The sequence below is a fragment of the Cherax quadricarinatus genome, chromosome 13 (genome assembly GCF_038502225.1).
Source record: "Cherax quadricarinatus isolate ZL_2023a chromosome 13, ASM3850222v1, whole genome shotgun sequence".
NCBI lineage: Eukaryota > Metazoa > Arthropoda > Malacostraca > Decapoda > Parastacidae > Cherax > Cherax quadricarinatus.
In genome coordinates, this window is record NC_091304.1 from 48,848,645 (window position 1) to 48,876,133 (window position 27,489).

Sequence of the window (27,489 nt, forward strand, 5' to 3'; positions counted from 1 at the left end):
TGCTGTTCTACATGAAGCCTCAAATAATAAACCATCCCAAACCCTCAAGAATTTGTGTGAGACTCTTCCTACATGGCTGAGGAACATGATTAAGCATAAAGGATGCAGTACCAAGTATTAAAACCTCAGTAAGTATGCAAATAAATAAATATATATATATATATATATATATATATATATATATATATATATATATATATATATATATATATATATATATATATATATATATATATATATATATTACACATTTTCGTGCATGATCAGGAGCTATGCAGGTTGCAAGAGCAGCAACAGGTGAGCTGAGGGAAAAAAATTTCTGAGGAAAGGTAGTGTGTTCATGCCAGCCTATTCCACTTTTCTGAGGTGGAATAGCCTGGCATCAATATGCTACCTTTCCTCTGAGAAAACGTTCTCTCAAACTACCTGTTACTGCTCTTAGAACACTGCATAGCTCCTGGTGATGCATGGAAATGTGTGAAAGATCTTGAGCTGAAGATTTCCAGCCTTCCATGGTTTGTCTTGCATTGCTAAGATCTGCCTGTCTGTGATTGTATTGATATATATAACGTGTGTGTGTGTGTGTATACATACACACAGACACTATTTCAAAGCTTTACTCAAAACAAGCTCTTGTTCTCTGCCTCTGTTATTTGCAGGAATATCATACCCAAAGCACAGAATGTTTACTCATGAATAAAAAACAAATAAGAGATAAAGATTAACCGAGTCATGTTCTACTGCTGTGGAAACACATCTTACAAGCATTATTAAGCCAGTTTAAAATTTTTCATAATAATCCCAAGACGAAAAGCAAACATGCATTAAATAAGTTTAAATAAGTCATTATAAATAAAAAAAAAAAGGGAGCTAAGCACATCTTGCCTACATAAAAAACTTGCGGTGCAGGTTTGATCAGAATACAGAATACTTTAAGACGCACTAGATTTGTTTAAATAATTAAGGAGGACTAGTGAAAATAAAAAATAGAAACAACAGGTTAAAAAAAAACTAAAATTGGAGATAAAAATAAATAGTAAAGCTAAGATGCAGAAATAACAAATAAACATCCTTGATCTAGTAATGGAGGAAAAAAAAAAAAAGAAAAAATCCTGTGTTATGAAAGGAAGATAAGGTATGGGAATACCTGGGCAACGTTGTGTTTACTGATGTGAGAAAATGTATATAATAGCATATGTCGTATGTGAGGGAGTGAAAAAAAAAAAGATTAAAATTTTCTTGATAATGAAGTTGAAAAGTGATGCGAGTAATAAAACATCTAGGCTTGGACAACATTAGAAGGTATAATATTTATCAGAAAGCTTGGTAAAGAAATGCACTTTAAGCATAAATGTTCATGTTAACAGTTTGACACTGATTAAGAACACACACAGGCAATTTCTAACATGGGCACACTAAATGGAACACAATGACAGTCTTATTGACCACTTGTAAACCTTTGTCCCTGCTTGATTACAGAACCTTTATTTTACCAAATGAAAGAAATGTAATGTCTTACACATGGTAGCAAAAGGGGCCAACGTTTAACGAAACAAAATAATGACCATAACACTATTATGTTTCATGCATGGTTCAATAAATGGACCAAATAATGCCCAATCATTGTGCTCTTGGATCTCTCACGCTTACCCTACTCTTGTCATCTGACCTTAATCGTAAGTGTCGACTCTAATGTTATATCACATCCAAATTTATCTTAGAAAGTAGTCTTACAGTTCATGTACATATTTTTTGCATTTTATAATGTTCGTATTAGTAGAAAATGAATCACAGTTTTGGTGCCTATCCTGCATAGGGCGCAAGAGGCTATACAAGTTGTGTTATAGCTTCCGTTTCCATGGTCCGGCAGGTAACTGCTGGATCGTCTGCCGATGCAAACATCCATCTCCGAAGAGATACTCCAGCTCATGGAAAATGTCCCACAGCAGAAGGCTTCTTGGTCCCATCTACAGGAAGCCCGCGAACATCATCATATGTACCAGCCCATGCAGGAGGTGCCAAGAGTGAATGCTTACTCTAGGAGACAGGCATCACTAAATACACCTGACACTATGGAAATTCCTTTTACTGTCGGGCTCCAAAAAGGACAAAACAGTTGCAAGATGCTACTGGATGTTTCAGTCAATGTCCGAGGTATGTGAAAGGGAAGTTTAAACTACTGATGAGCCTCAGTAATTTAATACAGACCAATCAAACCCTACAAAGGAGAAAATGCAGCATAAGGAAAAAATAAGCTGTGTGGTGACAGTAGTGGGTGGCAAGTGTCCGCGGGACGTACAGTGGGAAAGGAGCGCTCATATTGGGCAAATATATGCCCGTAACAGCAGTAGCAATAGCAGTAGCTAATGTCAATTTATATCCGATATAAATTAGCGACCCGACTAGCTTGTGCACACGGTAGGCGCGGTGGGGACAGCCGTCCATTGAGGGATGTGGGGACGGCAGACCCCACGCCAACACCGGCAGGGCAGCAACAACCATGCCGGTGGTGTCGGAACCAGGAGGGCTTCACAAACCCCTAGTCACCGACTGCAGGATGTGGCAGTGTTGGGGCTGACCCCAGGAGACCCCAGTAGGGAGTCACTGCCCCCAACGTGGGGTGCAGGGAGGCGGCGAGGGTTAACAGGGAGGTTGGCGGGTCGGTACTTCTGTCAGAACATAACTTCCCGCATGTCTGTCGGGGTGGTAGACGTAGATGTAGAAGGACTCTCCCCGTTGTTCTGCGTCCAGATTTCGATCTGACGGTGGCACTCTTTTAGACAGTCCTGCAAGAGAAAACTCAGTATAAGAAATCGCCGTGCAATGTTACCGCGGATTTACTTTAATCCTTATTTTAAGAATTTAGGTACTTATGACTGGAGTACTGGCGAAATATAGCTTTAACCCGGAGGCCTGCAGATTACTGAACGTTTTGTATGTATAGTAATTCTGAAGTGAAGAATATACTAAATATATCTAATATACCAAATAACTGAAAAATACACTAAGAATAACATCGAATAATTTCGTTGAGTTGTTGCGAAACGTCAAACAGTAATCAACCTCAGAATTATTCCTCAATGAATGTTGTAACTTTAATTATAAATATAAAAATTAAAATATTTGGATTTATGTACAGTGTTTTTTATTTCACAATTTTAGATAGAAGACTGGGTGGCAGGGTACAGGAACTGTGTGGCAGGTTACATGACCCGGTGGCAGGGTACAGGAGCTGGGTGGCAGGGTATAGGAACAGGGTAGCATGGTACAGAAACTGGGAGGCAAGGATACAGGAACTGGGTGGTAGGGTACATAACCCGGGTGGCAGAATACAGGAGTTCGGTAGCAGGGCACATGAATTGGGTGGCAGGGTACATGAACTGGATGGCAGGATATAAACTGGGAAGCACTTAACGTTTCCCACACCACAGAGCCAGTCGCTAGCCACAATATGCTCCCCCCCCCAACTTGCTCCTAATCGTCAAAAATTCCACAAGATAAACTGGACATGATTAAATTGTACAATTTTTGAAGACATACGCAACCACGGCGAAACCCATAACAATGGATTAACGTTTGATTCATTCAGATTTATTAAAATATTAAAAATATTTTTGTGTGGTTTAGGTGGGTCCTTCCTCGAAAGGGTTAGTAAGCCTGTCGCCGTGTATCGACTATCGAGGGTCGAAACCCCCTCTTTCTTATCCCTTGGCACAAGCCTCAAGACTACCTGGTTACCTGTGGTTAACCTGTAGAAGCTTCCAGGGGTCACCGCCCCCGCGGCCCGATGCATAACCAGGCCTCCTGGTTGCTGGCCTGACCAATAACTAAGTAAACAGCACCCACCACCGTCCTTCAGATCACTGGCCAGTGCGTGTAAGATTCACTCGCCATGGGTTCAAGACCCACCCGTTTCGTGATTTGTTAGCAATCGTGTTATTACGATTTCGTGAGTCGTGATGGTTCCTTCCTTCGGCCGACGATATATCTTTGAGAAAAACAGAAGCGGAGTAATTTTCAAGTTAAAAATTTATCATTAAGACATAATTAGGGAGCGGTAAGCCCGTGGGAGTCATACAGCGCCTAGGGAAATGAAAGGCAATCAGGTTCGATCCAAAAAACAGAAAGGTTCAATTATTTAGACCAAGAGCCGCTCAATGGTGTCTAGGAACCTCCCAGGAGGGGTCGAAGCTAGACAACATGGTCGGGTAGGCATCCCAGGGTTTACCAGAGACACGTCAAAGCATCACCGCCTCTCGCAGACCTGAGCCGAAAATCTGGTATAACGAAGCACGCCGGAAACACCTTAGGAGGACGGAGGATGCCGCAAATAATCTGGGCAGACCTCGTTTATAACAATTTAGAGGAAGACGTGCCGAGTGTTAGCCTGGTTGTGGGGAAGGAAGGAAGGATGGTTGGAGGAAAGGAAGGATGGATGAGGGGAAGGAAGGAGGATTGGAGGGAAGGATACATGGTTGTGGAGGTGTCCTTGCTCAGCACCTAATGTTCTCTTTATTATTATTATAATAAAAACGAAGCGCTAAACCACAAGGGCTATACAACTAATGTTCCCTTACATGTGGGCCATCACAGCTAGAAGAAAGGGAAGCGGGACACTTGATGTGCCCTCTTACACTCGTTCTTATCCATTATCAAAAATTTGAATCCCAATGTGATTATTATTAATTATTATTATTATTATTATTATTATTATTATTATTATTATATTTAGGGAAGGGATAAACCTTCAGAAGTCATGCAGCTCCTGGGAAAATAAGACGAAGTTTGGTAGTGTCAACAGTGAAAATAACTTAATGAGTTCTGCGGTTTCATTTGATAAAAGCCAATAGTGATCAAATAGGCTTGCCAAGTGGAGTTGCGGGCTGGGAGGTGAGGGGTGGTTGGTCAAGAGCCAGGGTCGTATACAGGTCATCACAAAATGCAACATATATATAACTTCCAAAAGCACTGATCCGTGTCGTCAGACCCCAGAAAGCATCTCCACTTACAGGGTTACATACTGCTGACCACGAAATTTATCCTGATAGTATTTTGTACTTACGTTGACAATATTTGCTGCTCAACGGCTACACACTGCAACTGTGTTCAAGTCTCACATGCGGTATAAAGTTGTTTTACTGTAGGCCTAAACTCAAGAGTAGGCTTCAAGTTTCGGACTACTTTCTCTACACGTCAAAGACCCGGATCACTTGATTTATTTTATTAGGTTAAGGTTTGTAAACAAGCTCAACTCCAACAAGTGGCAGCGGGCCACTGACAACCACGTCACAATACTCTCAGGCCAAGAAAAAACGGCAGACTTTTGAGGAGACGACGTCAGTGTCTGGACTGGCAGTGCCCTTGGTGAGACGAGACCAATGTTCACCACTTCGTCTGGACATGACGTTACCATGCTTTTGTCTTTAACAGGAAGTTACTAGTGTATGTCAACACTATAAGAACAGGTTCCCCCATGACTATTGATCAAGAGAGAGACCGGGTCTCGTGTACGATCGCTATCACTCAAGTAAATATCACAGCTCCGCCGCTCCTCAGCCTACAAAAAAAAAAAAAATTAGTAACAGAGCCGGGACAAAAGTAGAAGTAGAAATACAAGAAAAGTCATTGGAATATAAAGAAAACCCGAGATTCGCCTGCTAAAAAGTTGAAACTTAAAATTCTTCGCAGATTTAGGTCTACAACAGTAAACAATGTGGTTGGATGAAGTCGTAGAACCTGTCCCTCCTCCTCGCCCTTATCCCTTAACATGGCCTGACCTGTTAAGACTTTTAGCAGGACAACACGTCCAGCCCAGCCCGTCCCACACCTCCCGCAGGGATGGTCACATGAAGGAAGGCGGGCGAGTTGGGGAAATTGCCTTTTGTTTCCGGCGGATGAGGCTCCATCCTAGGAAGATACCTTGACACGGAAGGAGTAGAGTTGCGCTAGATCTGTTAACTAATTTCCAATGTTCCCTCCAGGGCAACAAACATGTGTGTGTTATGGTAGATCATTTCACCAGATATTGAGAGTTAGTTCCTATCGGAGATAAGACTGCCGAGACAGTAGCTAAAGCGTTTAAAGAACACATCATCTGCAGGCATACAACTCCTAAGTCCCTAGTAACCGATAATGGAGGTGAATTCTGTAATGAGATTCTTGAAAATTTGTGTACGTATTTTGTACAAGATCTCTAAATCTACCATTGTTCCTCACAATCCTGCCAGTAATGGGTTAGCGGAACGAACCAATAAGAAAGTACTTGATGTCTTGAGAGCTACTATCAATCCCAATAGTGAAACCTGGGATGAAGTTATACCTGTTGTTCAGTGTGCCATAAATTCTGCTTACAATGTTTCTACAGGTGACACTCCACATTTTGCGTTGTATGGTGTAGATAAACGTATGTCTTATGAGTTGTTTTATTCTAACCCGAAACCAAATTACAACCCTGATGATTGCATAGCAACTCGTACCAGCATAGCTCAAAGTGTTTTTAGAAGAAACCGTGAAACACTTCATAAATCAACAGCAGAATTTACAAGTTACTAATACTCGAGCAAAGCCGACAAAAATTACATTAGGTTACCTGGAGGTTATTCCGGGGATCAACGCCCCCGCGGCCCGGTCCATGACCAGGCCTCCCGATGGATCAGGGCCTGATCAACTAGGCTGTTACTGCTGGCCGCACGCAGTCCAACGTACGAGCCACAGCCCGGCTGATCCGGCACTGACTTTAGGTATTTGTCCAGCTCTCTCTTGAAGGCAGCCAGGGGTTTATTGGCAATTCCCCTAATGCTTGATGGGAGGCTGTTGAACAGTTTTGGGCCCCGGACACTTATGGTGTTTTCCCTTAGTGTACCAATGGCGCCCCTACTTTTTATTGGGGGCATTTTGCATCGCCTGCCCAGTCTTTTACTTTCGTAGGGAGTGATTTCTGTGTGCAGATTTGGGACCATTCCTTCCAAGATTTTCCAAGTGTAGATTATGATATATCTCTCCCTCCTGCGTTCCAACGAGTACAAGTCAAGTGCTTCCAAGCGTTCCCAGTAGTTAAGGTGCTTGACAGAACTTATACGTGCAGTAAAGGATCTCTGTACACTCTCTAGATCTGCGATTTCACCTGCTTTGAATGGAGATGTTAATGTACAGCAGTATTCCAGCCTAGAGAAAACAAGTGGTTTGAAAAGGATCATCATGGGCTTGGCATCTCTCGTTTTGAAAGTTCTCATTATCCATCCTATCATTTTCTTTGCACGTGCGATCGTGGCACTGTTGTGATCCTTGAAAGTGAGATCCTCAGACATTACTACTCCCAGGTCCCTTACATTATTTTTCCGCTCTATTGTATGGCCGGAGTCAGTAGTATACTCTGTTCTAGTTATTATCTCCTCCAGTTTTCCATAACGGAGTAGTTGGAATTTGTCCTCATTGAACATCATATTGTTTACCGTTGCCTACTGGAAAACTTTGTTTATATCTTCTTGGAGGTTAACCGCGTCCTCAGCAGATGACAGCCTCATGCAGATCCTAGTATCATCCGCAAAGGATGATATGGTGCTGTGGTGTATATCTCTGTTTATGTCTGATATGAGGATAAGGAATAAGATGGGGGCGAGTACTGTGCCTTGTGGAACAGAGCTCTTCACTATGGCAGCCTCCGATTTAACTCTGTTGACCACTACTCTTTGTGTTCGATTTGTTAGGAAGTTGAAGATCCATCTCCCCACTTTCCCAGTTATTCCTTTAGCACGTATTTTATGGGCTATTACGCCATGATCGCATTTGTCAAATGCTTTTGCAAAGTCTGTGTATATTACATCTGCATTCTGATTTTCTTCCAGTGCATTCAAGGCCATGTCATAGTGATCCAGTAGTTGTGAGAGGCAGGAGCGACCTGCCCTGAACCCATGTTGCCCTGGATTGTGCAGATTTTGGGAATCCAGGTGATTTGCAATCCTGCTTCTTAGCACTCTTTCAAAGATTTTTATGATGTGGGACGTCAGAGCTATTGGTCTATAGTTCTTAGCTAATGCTTTGCTGCCACCTTTATGGAGTGGGGCTATATCCGTTGTTTTAAGTGACTGTGGAATTTCACCCATGTCCAAGCTCCTCCTCCATAGTGTACTTAGGGCACGTGAGAGGGGTTTCTTGCAGTTCTTAATGAAAACAGAGTTCCACGAGTCTGGGCCCGGGGCTGAGTGCATAGGCATGTTGTCAATGGCTTTTTCGAAATCTATCGGAGTTAGGGTAATGTCGGAAATCGGGCATACATTTATGGAGTTTTGAGGCTCATTCATGAAGAAATCATTTGGGTCGTCGATCCTCAGACCGATTAGTGGTTCACTAAACACAGAGTCGTACTGGGATTTCAATATTTCACTCATTTCCTTGTTGTCATCTGTGTAAGTCCCATCCTGTCTGAGTAAGGGCCCGATACTAGATGTGGTATTTGCCTTGTTTTTGGCATATGAAAAGAAATATTTTGAATTTCTTTCAATTTCACTAATAGCTTTAAGCTCCTCCTGCCTCTCCTGGTTCCTGTAAGAGTCATTTAGGTTCGAGAGTTATGCTGACTAACTTTAACAAAACATTTGCAGTGCCTAAGCTCAGTCTAAAGTTTGTTGGTCCTCATCGAGTAGTTGAACATATCAATGAAAATAAGTATAAGGTTAGAGAAATTAGTACTGGTCAGTATAAAGAATCGCATTTAGATCATATGAAGTTAGTATGCGATGATGTTCCTTCCCAGACTCATGCGACAGACTCTGACAATCCTTCTGACTCTGTACCCTCTACCTCTAATATTCAGACGATCAGCCTGAATGTCGTTATTCCCTACATACACAACAAGTATTGAGAAATCCTCAGGTATCATTTGTAAATACCAATTCAGATCAGCCTCAACCATGGCATGAGTTAGCCAGTGCAACAGAGTTTGATCCTCCCAGAGATGATAACCATTCTGCATACGTAAATCTCACCCTAGCAGAGTTGGGGTTAAATGTAAATAACCTGTATAGATGAATAATATAGTTTAAAATGTATTTTTATTGTCTGCTACAATATCAACTTAATATTCAAGATTTTTTGTGTGTTCACGTTCTCTCTGAATTCTGAGATTTAACAGTCTAGATTTGAGTGCACAAAGTCTGCCTTTTCTGTTAAACACTTCTTTCTTTGTGCATATCCTTCCTCAGAATCTGTAGATCACATGAACACAGATAGATCAATCAATTTTTTATCACTTTTACTGTATAATCCCACCGTTTAATCTATTACTTCTATGAATTGTGATATGTCATACCTTGTAATGCCTTACATTAAGTTCCATTCCATTAGATCCATCTCAATAGTCTCCTTATGTTATAATGTTCAACTGTTGTGTACTTTGACATTGTATAGAATCAGCCCAGAGCTGTACACTTGTCACCTCTAGTTTGTATTAGCTGTATGTCAGGATGCCATACGTTAGCATCGCCGAGCTATCAGTAGTATCAGTTACCAGTAGTGTCAGTAGTAATGACTCATACCAACCATTACTGATTCACTGCCTCCTGTGTGAACCACTGACTGTTATATCACTGACTGTTACTGCTGACCTAGTATAATTTGAATGCCCTCCAGGCACTCGGCAGGGCAGTTCAAATCGAGACGTAAGAGAGGTGGCAGGTCAGGCCTGGTGTCCCCATATATTTCATCTAATATGCATACTAGAGCATCCGTGTGAGGGAAAAGTTCAACAGATAGGAGTAGTGAGCGAGTATATGGTAACGATAGTTTGATTGCCGGCTGCTTGTTAAGGTACGGTCAGTCTCGCTCCCGCTATCCCCTCCTCCCCCTTTTTCTCCACCCCGAAAGGTGACGTGTGGGGCTCCGGCCAAACAGTAATCACTCGACTCACAGCTCCCAGCACAACTGTAAGTAAAAGCCTCTGCTCCTATTCTAGTGGATATTGGTTGAAAGCTTCACTTTTGACCAATAATAAACTTAGTCCTTTCAGTTTTAAGCTCCACATAAGACTTTTCAATAATCATCACCTTTTTTAAGTATCTTGCACTTATCATGGAGAGTGATTTCTTAAGCAGTGGGTAACCTGTCTCTCTTTCCAGCTCGGAATGACAGATCGGGTCACCTGCCAACCAATGAGAAGTGTTGAAGGAGATGGACTGAATCAGGTCCTGAGACATCACTGTTTAATCTACCTACCTGATTAATTGTAGTTGAGCACAGGATACTACCCCTCATCTTTGCAGTGGTAAAGAACCTGCATTCCTGTCATTTGGACTGACTATTCAAGGTTATAGACTCTGTGAAGAACTAGTCGTTGGGTTGTCATCAACACCTGTGACCCCCTCCCCCCCATCATCAACGGCTACAATTTCTACAAGACGGTGTCAACATCAACCATACACCACAGTTTACTTGTACATATTAGCGTTGAATTCAAATGGCAATTTTTCATTTCATTTTTCATTTTTCTTTCAAGTAGGATACACCTTCATATTTCAATGTTTTATCTTTGCATTAATAAATAATAAAGTGTTTATCTTTGTGAATTATTTCTTTTTCTATTCATTAATTTTCCTGAGGAGGAGCCAGCCTTGGTAATACTGTCTGAAGTTGTTACAGGGCTGAGTAAGCCTTCACAATCCGACATGAGTGTTTATTACCCAATCCATGTTTCAAACCCCCACGCAACACAGCAGATGAGGCTCCATCCTAGGAAGATACCTCGACACGGAAGGAGTAAATAATGATATAGAGTACCAACAAGTTGATAAGTATTATGAAACGTTTCGCCTACACGGCAGGCTTCTTCGGTCCAACACAGAGGAGGCAGCAGAAGCAGTAAAGACGATGTAATCAGTCCATCACCCTTGATATGATACACATTAACAACGGTGCATGACCCATACCTTTGATGATGAGTTCCTAGAGTCTTTCTACTCCCAGAGCCTGGCCATGAGCCAGGCTCGCCTGTTGCTTGCCTGGTCAACCAGACAGAATTTCCCTGGGCCTTTCTCTGACTTTAGTGCACAATGTTGTGGGTGAGGACACTGGTACACTGACTGGGAGGCAACAAGAGTAGAAGGGCACTGATGCAGCACCTTCACTTGATGAGTTGTACTCCTGAAACTCGGCCCTAGACCAGGCTTGACTGGCCAACCAAACTCTTGCTGCTGGTGGCTTGCTGGCCCATATATCCATCACAGTGGATGAATTACTAACAAGTGTAACAGCTGCAGCAGCAAAACACAAGTGGTGTAAACAAGACAACACTAACGTATGTAACAGCTTCAATAATAATACAGGTGTAACAGCTCCGGCAATCATAACAGGTGTAACAGCAGCAACACTTAAGAAGTAATGTGAAGGACCTGGGAGTGGTAATGTCTGAGGATCTCGCCTTCAAGGATCACAACAATGCCACTATCACATCTGCGAGAAAACTGATAGGATGGATAATGAGAACATTCAAAACAAGAAATGCCAAGCCAATGACGATCCTTTTTAAATCACTTGTTCTCTCTAGGGTGGAATACTGCTGTACATTAACATCTCCATTCAAGGCAGGTGAAATATACAGAGAACCTTTACTGCACATATAATTTCCATCAAACACCTTAACTACTGGGAATGCTTGGAAGCACTTGACTTGTACTCACTAGAGCACAGGCCAGAGAGATATATCATAATCTACACCTGGAAAATCCTATAGGGACTGGTCCCTAATCTACACACAGAAATCACTCCCTACGAAAGCCAAAGACTTGGCAGGCAATGCAACATACCCCCAATGAACAGTAGGGGCGCCATTAGTACACTAAGAGAAAACACAGTAAGTGTCCAAGGTCCAAGACTGTTCAGCAGTCTCCCACCAGCCATAAGGGTGGATACCAATAGACCCCTGGTTGTCAAGAGGGAGCTGGACAGATGCCTAAAGTCACTACCGGATCAGCAGAGTTGTGGTTCGTACGTTGGACTAAGTGCGGCCAGCAGTAACAGCCTAGTTGATCAGGCCCTGATCCACCGGGAGGCCTGGTTATGGACCGGGCCGCGGGGCGTTGATCCCCGGAATAACCTCCAGGTAGACTCCAGGTAGGTAGATGTATAACAGCAGTAGCAACAATAATATATGTAACAGAAGCAACAATAATAGGTGTAACAACAGCAGAAACAAGTGTAATAACAGCAGCAACAGTTGTAACAACAGCAGCAGAAACAGGTATAACAGAAATAGCAACAGGTGTAACAGCAACAGAAAAAATAACAGGTGTAACAGCAGTAGGAGGGTCTAGAGCACCTCTCCTGTACCTCTTAGCCTCAACACCCGCCACATCTTATCGTGAGTATGTTTGCACACCACTGTATTGCTGCAGACCGCAGAGCAGACGAGCAGTAACACAGGTGAGGTGAGGTGAGGAAACGGGAGGGGAGCTTGTCAAGTGCCAGGGAAAGTATGAAGGAACTTCACAACCAGCACAAGCATTTGGAAATGTGGTTGCTTGACTCACGGAGAGCTAAAATAACAAAGACGGGGAGAAAGCTAGTAAGGTTGGGGAGAGCTAAGACGTTGTCCCTGACGTCCCTCTGGGCTCTGTGCTCCGTCACGGGCGGCCACCTGAGTAGATCCCATATGTCGGGACTACACGAAAAGTGTTTCAGGGGTCTTTGTTCCGTGGCCGGCACACCCGCCAATTGCATGCGCCCCTGTAAGCATACAAGTGTACATATACATTCCTGGGTGGAGTAGAGTGTTGCATATGCCTTCTTGTACATCAACACACACATAAACACAAGCCGAGGTTCACTTGCATCTTTCTTTGATATACCTTGATGAATTTCATGAGTATCTCTACTTCCACAGCCCAGCCTTGGGCCAGGCTCGTCTAGTGCTTGCCTGGTCAACCAGGCTTTTGCTGCTGGAGGCCCATTGACCCACATATCCATCACAGCCTGGTTGATCTAGTCATAAATTCGGCCCCAGGACCGAACATCTCAGACTGCTACCTCTGATATACTTTTCATGGGTTTCGAGAGTGTTCCTAATCCCGCAACCCTGAGCCCTGAACCCTGAGCTTATTTTTGCATTTATTTCATATTGAGTGTTCGAATTGTTCGCGCTTTTGTTTTGCACAATTTCTTGACGCACTTAAGTCGTATGTTGCACTCATGTTGAACACATCGTGAGGCCAAGAGATGACTACATCCCTACCACCCGTGGAGTACCAGCACTCCCTCCCACCCAGGCTGACTCATATCCCCACTTGACCTAAACCTTGACCCCCACGCCCACCCACACTACGCCAGTCCCTAACCCTCACACGCCCACCCACAGTACACCAGTCCCTAGCCCTGACATGCCCACCCACAGTATACCAGTCCCTAGCCCTGACATGCCCACCCACAGTATACCAGTCCCTAGCCCTGACACGCCCACCCACAGTATACCAGTCCCTAGCCCTGACACGCCCACCCACAGTACACCAGTCCCTAGCCCTGACACGCCCACCCACAGTATACCAGTCCCTAGCCCTGACACGCCCACCCACACTACGCCAGTCCCTAACCCTCACACGCCCATCCACAGTACACCAGTCCCTAGCCCTGAAACGCCCATCCACAGTACACCAGTCCCTAGCCCTGAAACGCCCACCTACACTAAGCCAGTCCCTAGCCCTCACACGCCCACCTACACTACGCAAGTTCCTAGCCATCACACGCCCACCCACAGTACACCAGTCTCTAGCCCTGACACGCCCACCTACACTACGCCAGTCCCTAGCCCTCACACGCCCACCCACACTACGCCAGTCCCTAGCCCTAACACGCCCACCCACACTACGCCAGTCCCTAGCCCTGACACGCCCACCCACGCTACGCCAGTCCCTAGCACTCACACGCCCACCCACACTACGCCAGTCCCTAACCCTCATACGCCCACCCACAGTACACCAGTCCCTAGCCCTGACACGCCCACCTACACTACGCCAGTCCCTAGCCCTCACACGCCCACCCACACTACGTCAGTCGCTAGCCCTGACACGCCCACCTACACTACACCAGTCCCTAGCCCTCGCACGCCCACCCACACTACACCAGTCCCTAGCCCTCGCACGCCCACCCACACTAAGCCAGTCCATAGCCCTCACACGCCCACCCACACTACGCCAGTCCCTAGCCCTCACACGCCCACCCACACTACGCCAGTCCCTAGCCCTGACATGCCCACCCACGCTACGCCAGTCCCTAGCCCTCACACGCCCACCCACACTACGCCAGTCCCTAGCCCTCACACGCCCACCCACACTACGCCAGTCCCTAGCCCTCACACGCCCACCCACACTACGCCAGTCCCTAGCCCTCACACGCCCACCCACACTACGCCAGTCCCTAGCCCTCACACGCCCACCCACACTACGCCAGTCCCTAGCCCTCACACGCCCACCCACACTACGCCAGTCCCTAGCCCTCACACGCCCACCCACACTACGCCAGTCCCTAGCCCTCACACGCCCACCCACACTACGCCAGTCCCTAGCCCTCACACGCCCACCCACACTACGCCAGTCCCTAGCCCTCACACGCCCACCCACACTACGTCAGTCCCTAGCCCTCACACGCCCACCCACACTACGCCAGTCCCTAGCCCTCACACGCCCACCCACACTACGCCAGTCCCTAGCCCTCACACGCCCACCCACACTACGCCAGTCCCTAGCCCTCACACGCCCACCCACACTACGCCAGTCCCTAGCCCTCACACGCCCACCCACACTACGCCAGTCCCTAGCCCTCACACGCCCACCCACGCTACGCCAGTCCCTAGCTCTCACACGCCCACCCACACTACGCCAGTCCCTAGCCCTCACACGCCCACCCACACTACGCCAGTCCCTAGCCCTCACACGCCCACCCACGCTACGCCAGTCCCTAGCCCTCACACGCCCACCCACACTACGCCAGTCCCTAGCCCTCACACGCCCACCCACACTACGCCAGTCCCTAGCCCTCACACGCCCACCCACACTACGCCAGTCCCTAGCCCTCACACGCCCACCCACGCTACGCCAGTCCCTAGCCCTCACACGCCCACCCACACTACGCCAGTCCCTAGCCCTCACACGCCCACCCACACTACGCCAGTCCCTAGCCCTCACACGCCCACCCACACTACGCCAGTCCCTAGCCCTCACACGCCCACCCACACTACGCCAGTCCCTAGCCCTCACACGCCCACCCACACTACGTCAGTCCCTAGCCCTCACACGCCCACCCACCCTACGCCAGTCCCTAGCCCTCACACGCCCACCCACACTACGCCAGTCCCTAGCCCTCACACGCCCACCCACACTACGCCAGTCCCTAGCCCTCACACGCCCACCCACACTACGCCAGTCCCTAGCCCTCACACGCCCACCCACACTACGCCAGTCCCTAGCCCTCACACGCCCACCCACACTACGTCAGTCCCTAGCCCTCACACGCCCACCCACGCTACGCCAGTCCCTAGCCCTCACACGCCCACCCACACTACGCCAGTCCCTAGCCCTCACACGCCCACCCACACTACGCCAGTCCCTAGCCCTCACACGCCCACCCACACTACGCCAGTCCCTAGCCCTCACACGCCCACCCACACTACGCCAGTCCCTAGCCCTCACACGCCCACCCACGCTACGCCAGTCCCTAGCCCTCACACGCCCACCCACACTACGCCAGTCCCTAGCCCTCACACGCCCACCCACACTACGCCAGTCCCTAGCCCTCACACGCCCACCCACACTACGCCAGTCCCTAGCCCTCACACGCCCACCCACACTACGCCAGTCCCTAGCCCTCACACGCCCACCCACACTACGTCAGTCCCTAGCCCTCACACGCCCACCCACGCTACGCCAGTCCCTAGCCCTCACACGCCCACCCACACTACGCCAGTCCCTAGCCCTCACACGCCCACCCACACTACGCCAGTCCCTAGCCCTCACACGCCCACCCACACTACGCCAGTCCCTAGCCCTCACACGCCCACCCACACTACGCCAGTCCCTAGCCCTCACACGCCCACCCACACTACGCCAGTCCCTAGCCCTCACACGCCCACCCACACTACGTCAGTCCCTAGCCCTCACACGCCCACCCACGCTACGCCAGTCCCTAGCCCTCACACGCCCACCCACACTACGCCAGTCCCTAGCCCTCACACGCCCACCCACACTACGCCAGTCCCTAGCCCTCACACGCCCACCCACACTACGCCAGTCCCTAGCCCTCACACGCCCACCCACACTACGCCAGTCCCTAGCCCTCACACGCCCACCCACACTACGCCAGTCCCTAGCCCTCACACGCCCACCCACACTACGCCAGTCCCTAGCCCTCACACGCCCACCCACACTACGCCAGTCCCTAGCCCTCACACGCCCACCCACACTACGCCAGTCCCTAGCCCTCACACGCCCACCCACGCTACGCCAGTCCCTAGCCCTCACACGCCCACCCACACTACGCCAGTCCCTAGCCCTCACACGCCCACCCACACTACGCCAGTCCCTAGCCCTCACACGCCCACCCACACTACGCCAGTCCCTAGCCCTCACACGCCCACCCACACTACGTCAGTCCCTGGTTATCCATCATCCACACAACACTAAGACCCGTAGTTTCCTCTCTCATTCAACTCCCTCTCCTTTGTGATACAACTTTATACCTTTGGAACACCTCTGACGAGTTTCAAGAGTTTTCCTTCTGGTTTAGAAAGACACGTAAGCAAACACTATAACATATTTATTAGAAAACGTTTCGGTCCTGGGACCTTGATCACTTCTAACATACAGAGGTAGAAAGACATTATATATAGGCGGAGAGTGAGATGTGACGCACGTGACCTGAGTGCTTGCTGAGTCAACCAAACTGTCGCTGCTGGGGGCCCGCTGGCCCACATATCCATCACAGCCTGGTTGATCCAACACTGACGAGTTTCCTCTTGAATATTTCTAACATCTTGTTGATATCACAGCGACTCTGCTTTTCACGGGTTTATTCCTACACACGTTCACACATCTCTCACTCCAGTATGTTGTTATGGCACCTTTGATACACCTTTGAAGAGTTTCGAGAGTTTAACTATTCTCAGAGCCCGGTCATGGGCCAGGCTCGGCAGTGTGCAGATTTGGAACTAAACCCTCAAGTACCTTCTACGTACATATAATCATTAAGACACATGTGCATTCCGCCTACACAGTAGGCTTCTGTACGCAACTGAAGAAGACTACTGTGTAGGCGAAATGTTTCAATAATAAAGATACCTAACTGTTGCATATGTGTCTTAATCGTCAACATTTTATACCGTTTTCATTATATAATTATGTATCTATGTCCATTCCAGCGAATATATATTTACAACTTAGAATTTTTGAGGCATTCCCAGTAATTTAAATGTTTTACTGGCTCTATGCAGGCCGTAAATGACATCTGTATCTCAACGCACATGTCCTTGGATATAACTGATGAGTTTCGACAGTCTTTCTACTCCCAGAGCCCGGCCATGGACCAGGCTCGTCTGGTGCTAGCCTGGTCAATCAGGCTGTTGCTGCTGGAGGCCCACCGCCCCACATATCCATCACAGCCTGGTTCATCTGGCACCTCTGACGAGAAAACTTGTCCAGTTTTCTCTTGAAGACGTCGACACTTGTTCCAGCATTGTTTCTGATATATTCTGGTAAGATGCTGAATAATCCAGGGCCACTAATGTTGATACAGTGTTTCCTTACTGTGCTCGTCGCACCCCTGCTCTTCACTGGGTTTATCTTACACTTTCCCCATATCTCTCGCTCCAGTATACTGTTATGGCAGTGTGCAGATTTAGAACAAGGCCCTCGAGTACCTTCCAGATATATATTATCATGTATCTCTCTCTCCTCCGCTCCAGTGAGTACATATTCAAGGCTTTAAGACGTTCCCAGTAATTTAAATGCTTTACTGGCTCTATGCGAGCTGTAAACGATCTCTGTATTTATTCAAGCTCTGATATTTCTCCTGTCTTGAAAGGGGCCGTCAGCACTGAGCAATATTCCAAATGGGGGAGCACTAGCGATTTGCAGTGTCACCACTGGTACTATTTTCCTAGATTTGAAGGTTCTCAATACCCCCCCTCCCCCCGTCATTCTCCTGGCTGTCGTGACCTTAGTCTTGTTGTGTAATCTGAAAGAAAGACGAATTGACGATCCACTTGAGTTTTGTATACAGTGTTCCTTGAGTTCATTCTTTCCATACCTAAGCAGTTGGAACGTAATGTTGCTCTTCAGTGCCCACTGGAAAACAATGTGCAATACTCTAAGAGTACGAGAGATTTAAATGGTATCACCATTGACACTACTTCCCTTGTTTTGAAAGTTCTCATTTATCCACCCCATCATTTTCCTGGCCGCCGTGACATTTGACTTATTGTGTTCTTTGAACGAAAGATCAGGTGACATTATTACTCCCAGGTTCTTTACATGTTCCTTTCGTTTTATATGGATTTTCTCTTGGGTTTTGTACACATTGTCTCTGAGTTCTTAATTCTTTCTATATCTAAGCAGTTGGAACTTACACAAATAACCCGCATATAGGAGAGATAATAAAAAGCTTATGACGACGTTTCGGTCCGATCTGAACCATTTACAAGTCACAGTTGGAACTTGTCACTACTACCATTCTCCACTGACTACTGAAAGACTTTGTTCATATCCTGCAATTTTCCGTGTCTTCTAATGAGGTGATTTTTATGCTTGTTTTGGCAGCAAATGAAGATACGAAACTGTGGCGAGTGTTTTTGTGCCCGCTATGAGGATAAGAAACAGTAAAGGAGCCAAGACCTCCGCTCTCAGATATCCTTTCATTCCTTCCCTAAAAAAAAAAAAAAAAAAAAAAAACACAAGAACACAAGAGTGAAAGAACACTGCAGTAGGCCTACCGGCTCATGCTAGGCAAGTCCAACTCTCACCCACCCACACTCACTCACGTACCTGTTCAACTTACATTTAAGGATGATGCTTAAATTCGGCTCCCAGTAACTCTCGTAATAGTAATATCCCACCTCTGCCGGATAGAATTCCTTGAAGCTGTTACAGTTACTGAACCCATAATGGAATGCTTGGCGGTATCATTCTGAAGTATTTCAGCTCAGGCTAGCAATATAATTACTGATTAAAATATGCAAGCAACCCTGTGTGATGGATCTGAGAGGGAAATATAGCTAACTCGGCTGTTGTTCCCGCAGTGGTACTGTTTATGATATGGTAATAGCACACTGCTCCTATCGGTTGTACAGGTCTGCTGTAGATTCGCCGGTATAATCACCCGGCCCAGGCCTTTTCCAAGAGGTGGCTCGGCCTTGGCTCCCTGTCGAGGGAGTATCTCAGACCAATGTCTGCCATGGGAGGAGGTACAAGTACCTCCTCGTCTTCTGGGACCAGCTGTCCCCAGGCTTAGCCCCATTCCCTGTCCACACGGGGCTCGGAAGGAGAAGCTAGGCACCTTGGGCTGCCACAAACCCCGCCCACACTGGGCTCGAAGGGTGTGGCAGCTGCATAGCAGCAGACAATGTCAGGTGCAAAGGCAGCAAGCACTACAGGATCCTTTTGGAGTCACACCCCAGCTTTGGGCACTAAGCCCAAGCGCTGGGGAAGCTCAAGAATGCCTCTTGCTGTGTGTTGTTAGGTAAGACACATATGCAACCATTTTATTGCTGTGTGTTGCTGCTGCTAATACTGCACTTGCCCATTGCACTCTCTGTCGTCTTATCGATTGTACACAGTACCAACAAGTTGACCAAGACACATTTTGCAGCACTTGGATATGTAGATAAATGATTCGGAGAACCGACAGGATGTTAAGACACTTGTGAAACACTTAGCTATTATTACTGTGTTAACGTTTTGCCAGCCAGTGGCTTTTTCAGTTTCGAGAGTCTTCCTACTCCCGGTCACCGGCCATGGGCCAGGCTCATCTGGTGCTAGCCTAGTCAATCAGGCTGTTGCTGCTGGAGGCCCGCTGCCCCAAATATCCATCCCGAAATACCCTCCAGGTAGGTGCCTGAACCTTGTTTCAGAAGAACTGGTGCAGAGCACAGTACACAGTGTACAAGGACCAATTATAGACTAAGGGTAATATATGCTATTTATGTTTATGGGAAAATTTGAGATTGTCACTGTACACAAACGAGGAGAGAGAGAGAGAGAGAGAGAGAGAGAGAGAGAGAGAGAGAGAGAGAGAGAGAGAGAGAGAGAGAGAGAGAGAGAGAGAGAGAGAGAGAGAGAGAGAGAGATTGTAGATGCTGGTACAGAGTTAAGGTTTGGACTCACAGTGTCGATCTGCGTGATAGCGTGGAGTCTGTGATAGACTTCCTGCATATACTGCTGTGCCGCTGTCAGTCCACCTCTGGCAGTTACTGAGATGGGCGCTGACGCTGCCGCCGCCGCCGCCGCCGCTGCTGACATCTCCTCCTCGTCACTCTGGTGTCTTGGAAGGATGCCCTGGATAGCTGACGCTACAGCTGCCGCTGCTACCATTGATGGAGGGTTGGATGTGAACCGCACGTCTGTGGGAGAACACAGGGCACTCAGTACTGTCACTACCATCACACGTCGCTCACTGCCATCACACGTCGCTCACTGCCATCGCACGTCACTCACTACCATCGCACGTCACTCACTACCATCACACGTCGCTCACTGCCATCGCACGTCACTCACTACCATCACACGTCGCTCACTGCCATCACACGTCACTCACTACCATCACAGGTCGCTCACTGCCATCACACGTCACTCATTACCATCACACGTCGCTCACTGCCATCACACGTCACTCACTACGGTCACTACCATCACACGTCGCTCACTGCCATCACACGTCACTCACTACCATCACACCTCACTCACTACCATCACGTCACTCACTACCATCACACGTCACTCATTACCATCACACGTCGCTCACTGCCATCACACGTCACTCACTACGGTCACTACCGTCACACCTCACTCACTACCATCACGTCACTCACTACCATCACACGTCACTCACTACCATCACACCTCACTCACTACCATCACGTCACTCACTACCATCACACGTCACTCACTACCATCACACGTCACTCACTACCATCACACGTCGCTCACTACCATCACACGTCGCTCACTACCATCACACGTCACTCACTACCATCACACGTCACTCACTACCATCACACGTCACTCACTACCATCACACGTCACTCACTACCATCACACGTCACTCACTACCATCACACGTCACTCACTACCATCACACGTCACTCACTACCATCACACGTCGCTCACTACCATCACACGTCGCTCACTACCATCACACGTCACTCACTACCATCACACGTCACTCACTACCATCACACGTCACTCACTACCATCACACGTCGCTCACTACCATCACACGTCACTCACTACCATCACACGTCACTCACTACCATCACACGTCACTCACTACCATCACACGTCACTCACTACCATCACACGTCGCTCACTACCATCACACGTCGCTCACTACCATCACACGTCACTCACTACCATCACACGTCACTCACTACCATCACACGTCACTCACTACCATCACACGTCACTCACTACCATCACACGTCACTCACTACCATCACACGTCACTCACTACCATCACGTCACTCACTACCATCACACGTCACTCACTACGGTCACTACCATCACACGTCACTCACTACCATCACACCTCACTCACTACCATCACGTCACTCACTACCATCACACGTCACTCACTACGGTCACTACCATCACACGTCACTCACTACGGTCACTACCATCGTACACTCTACCTCTCGTTCCCCAAGTGTTGTATGATTACGAACCTTCCCAATAATAATAATAATAATAATAATAATAATAATAATAATAATAATAATAATAATAATAAATCTTTGTTCGCCACTCCTCGTAATCCTATCAGAAAGGTCTCAAATTAGCTTTATGTGGTGGTGGTGGTGGTGCTGGTTGCGGTACTGGCTGCGGTGATGCTGCTGGTGCTGCTGCTGGTAGTGGTGCTGGTGGTGCTGGTTGCGGTGATGCTGGTGTTGGTGCTGGCAGTGGTGTTGCTGGCGGTGATGCTGGTGGTGGTGGTGCTGCTATGGAACAATAGCCGGCTCAACAACAACCACCAGCACACAATACCAACCCAGTGACAAGAGAAATTAAAAGAATTCGGAGACCGCGGCTACAGAAGTGCTAGACAGGACCGGACCATCGATACGACCCATTTTAGGGCGGTTTAACAGGGTGTTATGAACCATATGTCCTCTTGGCGGCCCCCCCCCCTCTTCCCCATCGTGAGAATTGTCCTTTCACCTCCCCCCCCCCAAGAGGCTTTATTTCGCCCCTAATAATTCACTATAGTTATTATGGTGGTGGGGAGTCGAAGGAGGATGCCAGAGTTTACTCCACAGTCAGGGGCCAGTAACTGCACAAGAGGCACTCCTACAGTGATTCTTTAGTTGCCTCTCAAGCAAAGGCTGCACTGACTGAGTTTCGCCTGCGTTGAGTGCATCCCTGCCAACCCCACTCTCGTTGAGTGCATCCCTGCCAACCTCACTCTCGTTGAGTGCATCCCTGCCAACCTCACTCTCGTTGAGTGCATCCCTGCCAACCTCACTCTCGTTGAGTGCATCCCTGCCAACCTCACTCTCGTTGAGTGCATCCCTGCCAACCTCACTCTCGTTGAGTGCATCCCTGCCAACCTCACTCTCGTTGAGTGCATCCCTGCCAACCCCACTCTCGTTGAGCGCATCCCTGCCAACCTCACTCTCGTTGAGTGCATCCCTGCCAACCTCTCTCTCGTTGAGTGCATCCCTGCCAACCTCACTCTCGTTGAGTGCATCCCTGCCAACCTCACTCTCGTTGAGTGCATCCCTGCCAACCTCTCTCTCGTTGAGTGCATCCCTGCCAACCTCACTCTCGTTGAGCGCATCCCTGCCAACCTCACTCTCGTTGAGTGCATCCCTGCCAACCTCTCTCGTTGAGCGCATCCCTGCCAACCTCACTCTCGTTGAGTGCATCCCTGCCAACCTCACTCTCGTTGAGTGCATCTCCAACCCCACCCCCGTTACCTCTGATATACCTTTGATGAGTTCCGAGAGTTCTTCTACTCTCGGAGTCCGGCCATGGGCCAGGCTCGTCTGGTGCTAGCCTGGTCAACCAAACTGTTGCTGCTGGAGGCCAGCTGCCCTACAGCCTGGTTGATCTGACACATGGTGAGGATACTTGTCCTGTTTTCTCTTGAAGACTTCTACTCTCAGTGTATCTGGATATCGTCTAGACATTGGAGTCATCCCATTGGTACACTAAGAGAAAACACCATAAGTGTCCGGGGCCCAAAACTGTTCAACAGCCTCCCATCAAGCATTAGGGGAATTGCCAATAAACCCCTGGCTGCCTTCAAGAGAGAGCTGGACAGATACCTAAAGTCGGTGCCGGATCAGCCGGGCTGTGGCTCGTACGTTGGACTGCGTGCGGCCAGCAGTAACAGCCTAGTTGATCAGGCCCTGATCCATCGGGAGGCCTGGTCATGGACCGGGCCGCGGGGGCGTTGATCCCCGGAATAACCTCCAGGTATCCCACATGGGATGACTCCAATGAATGAGGGATATGGAGGTGTAGAAATAAACCCAGTGAAAAGTAGTGGCGCCGTGGGCACAATAGGAGAACACTGTATCAACAATCCTATTCCCGGACTATTCAACATCTCACCAGAATACATCGGAAACCCTGCTGGGACAAGTGTAGAAGTCTTCATGGGAAAGCTGGACAAGTGTTTTCACCAAATGGCAAATCACCCAGGCTGTGGTGGAAATGTGGGCCAAAGGGCCGCCAACAGCAACAGCCTGGTTGACCAGAGAAGTACCAGTGCCGGGCTCTGGAAGTAGAAGTCTCGAAACTCATCAAAGGTATATCAAAGGTTCCCTGACGTATACCGTAACAGGATGGGGTTCACTCGTAAGGTAATGTACGTCAGTTTAACAGGATGGGGTTCACTCGTAAGGTAATGTACGTCAGTATAATGTGATGAAAAGATTGTTAACTGTTGTACGGGGGAAGAGAAGGAGTCTTTCCCGGGTGGCGTGACCTGAAGATCTGGTGACTGGAACTTGACCTCGAGTGACCAGTAAAAGCGAAGCCCCATCATTACAAGTAGTAATTAAGACTTTGGTAAATTACACCCATATGCAACACTTGAGTATCTTTATCGATGAAACGTTTCGCCACACAGTAGCTTCATCAGTCCTATACGAAGAAGAATGGTGAAGATCAGAAGGAGTTTGAGATAATCAGTCCCTCAGCCTGGAGTCCATATAATCAGTCCATCAGTCTTGATTGATGGACTGATTATATAGACTGGTCTTCCTGGATTACCTGGATTACCTGGATTCTTTATATAGGCGAAACGTTTCCTCGATAAAGATACCCAAGTGTTGCATATGTGTCTAATTTACCAACGTGTTGGTTCTCTGAACCATTTACCGTAGTAGACACTCCACAATCAAAACTATTCCTGGCTGGCCCGCCTTAAGAACGTAACTACACCGTACGTTGGACTGCGTGCGGCCAGCAGTAACAGCCTAGTTGATCAGGCCCTGATCCATCGGGAGGCCTGGTCATGGACCGGGCCGCGGGGGCGTTGATCCCCGGAATAACCTCCAGGTATCCAGGTAACCGTTAACAGGCCTACCTACCTGAAGTCCACCTGTATTCTGCTTCGCATTTTTATGCAATATTTTCATTAGGAGTGACCGGAGGCCTGGTCGTGGACCGGGCCGCGGGGGCGTTGATCCCCGGAATAACCTCCAGGAGGTCCCTGGACCAAAACGTATCCAATAAAGGCATCCTTGTGTCCTGTTATCTGTAGTGTGTTGTGTCAGTATCTGTGCAGATCAGTTAGGCGGGTGATGCTCTCTCTCATGCTCCACACTTCAGGTACTTACTCGTATAACTAACTTCAAGTTACCCAAAGTAACTCGCGATTTGTTCCACTCATCCAGTGCTTTCCAATTTTCTTTCTCAATGTAAATTTGACGGGCTCCAAACTAGTCAATTTTCGGAAAGAAAACCATTACTCTGGTAGTCTGGCTGTGTAGAAAAAATTACTACTACTACTACTACTACTACTACCATAGCCCAGAATGGTCCATACCTCTGATATGCCTTTGATGAGTTTCGAGAGTCTTACCGCTTTCGGAGCCTGGCCATAGGCCAGGCTTGTCGTCAACCAGACTGCTGCTACTGGTGCCCCACACATCTCTATCACAGTCTGGTTAATCTGTCATGGTTTGATCAGTAACCACAATCTACCTCCACATATGATTCCATTCCCATTATACTGCGATAATTTTCTTACACGATCTCCGGTTGATAAGAGGCTTTTAGGTTGCATGGATTGAAAAGATAAAAAAAAAAAAAACTGGCTAGTGCTTTTGTTTCGCGTTTAGCGGGCGCAGGGCGCAGTCTCTCCGCCACTGCGCTAAATTATCGACGAGGTTCAGCGCTTTGTGTAAATATAATAATTCCCTAAAGGACATGTAATATACACAACGCCCCACAACAAGCAGTGAACTACGCCTTCCAAACTTGCCAGACCCACAAGACCGGGTATAGGGGCGTGGTAAAGATGGGGGCGAGGGGCGGTGACTGGGATGTTCACGAGGACTTGGATGGTGGTGAAGTGTGGGTGGTGACGAGTGGTAACGAGTGGGTGGTGGGTGGTGACGAGCGAGAGAGTGGGTGACGCTAGTGGTGGTGATAAGCGAGTGTAAGTGGTTGTAGGTGGTGATGAGCGAGTGAGAGTATAGTAGATGGCTGTGGTGAGTAACAAACAACAGTAACAACATAGCTGTTTCCCTAGCCAAGTCTCCTGTTTTGGTTTACTGCCGATGCGTAAAAGTTCTCCTTACGTAGCCAGCAAGTTACGCTGCTGTACTTGAACCCTCTGTCGCGCTTCTTAAACAAGGACTATTACGAAACACGTGAATTTTTAACCTTCTGACAAAGACACTATGTCAGGATGGAAACCTTTACCGAGTCAACTTTTAAAAAAGGGGCTTCCATTTTGCCACTATCAGCTTCTCTCTGTTTTGCAACCTCATTCCATTTTTTTAACCTTTGTTCCTGCTGTTGCTCCTCCCTTCCTCTTACGCAGGTCCAGTGTCACATTACTGTGGCAAGGACGAAGTGGACCCAAAAACACACTGGAAAAATGGCTGGCACATTCCTCTAGTCAGTGGTGGGTATGTTGGGCAGCCACACGGGCTCCAGGAATGTGTGAGGGATGTCACATATTGAGGGAGGGAATTTCTACACCTGAATGGACTGTACCTCTCGTCCAACATGTCCTAACAGTCGCTGGTGTCATCGCTGCACAAATTAGTTGTACTTGGCATAGTACATGAAAGGTGCTATCAGTAACAGCCTGACTGACCATACAGCCACAAGACAGTCGCAATGACAGTTTATAATTTCAACCATAAAATCCAAAACGGTCTAAAGGCGAGATCCGCATGGGTGGCAAGGCAGAAGGGTGGTAAGGTGAAACAGGGTAATAAGAGAGAGAGAGAGAGAGAGAGAGAGAGAGAGAGAGAGAGAGAGAGAGAGAGAGAGAGAGAGAGAGAGAGAGAGAGAGAGAGAGAGAGAGAGAGAGAGAGAGAGAGAGAGAGAGAGAGAGAGAGAGAGAGAGAGAGAGAGAAAGGAATGGCAGGGAAGGAAGATGGGCGGGTGTTAGGGCAAGGAAGGAAGGATGAATGACGAGCGGGTGTTAGGTGTTAGGCGGCAGGGTAGAAGTGAGGTCTGGGGTGGGACTGTATAGTCTGGCGTGTCGCTAACCATTCTCTGGCTTGCCTTGTTTCCTGACAAACCTTACCTAACCTAACCATTCTCTGGAGCAAGTACGCCCGAGGGCAGCTAAGGCAGGCAATATCCCTAAACAAAACAAGTTACTTCCAACTGGCTTGGCCCTGGACACCAGTTTCAACCTTCGACACGTTAATGGCGACATCAACACAAACATTTGTAAAAATATATATTTCAGTTGTCGAATACAGACTTTTACTAGTTCGTTTGGTTACTGCCACTTCTTGAGCGCTCTTGTGTCAAGGTATTCTGAGAGGCTGACTCCGGCCCGGTATGAAGAGAGACAGCGACATAACACAAGAGGGTGTTTACCAAATATTCTGCTCCTCACAAAGACGACGCTATGTCGAGATGCGTGGTAGCTTATAGCGGTAACGAAGGTGGCTCAAGAGTGTAAGTGGTCTCTGTGAGAGTGCAAGTGGTCTCTCTGAGAGCGCAAGTGGTCTCTGAGAGGACAAGTGGTCTGTGAAAGTGAAAGTGGTCTCAACCGTTGGACAGTGCAAGTGCTGCCTGAAAGTGCAAGCGGACAAAGAATGAAAGT

At 47.7% G+C, this 27,489-nt stretch overlaps 1 protein-coding gene across 1 annotated transcript in view; it reads right to left on the bottom strand.

Annotated features, from left to right (window-relative positions):
* Positions 1-229: 229 nt before the first annotated feature.
* LOC128688578 (G1/S-specific cyclin-D2-like) overlaps positions 230-27,489 on the bottom strand; it is a 189,722-nt gene continuing 162,462 nt past the window's right edge. The window contains exons 4-5 of the mRNA XM_053776455.2: positions 20,352-20,587; positions 230-2,786 (exon numbers count right to left, since the gene is read on the bottom strand). Coding sequence (XP_053632430.2) covers positions 2,673-2,786; positions 20,352-20,587 — 350 coding nt within the window. The 3' untranslated portion in view covers positions 230-2,672. The remainder of the gene's footprint in view (positions 2,787-20,351; positions 20,588-27,489) is intronic.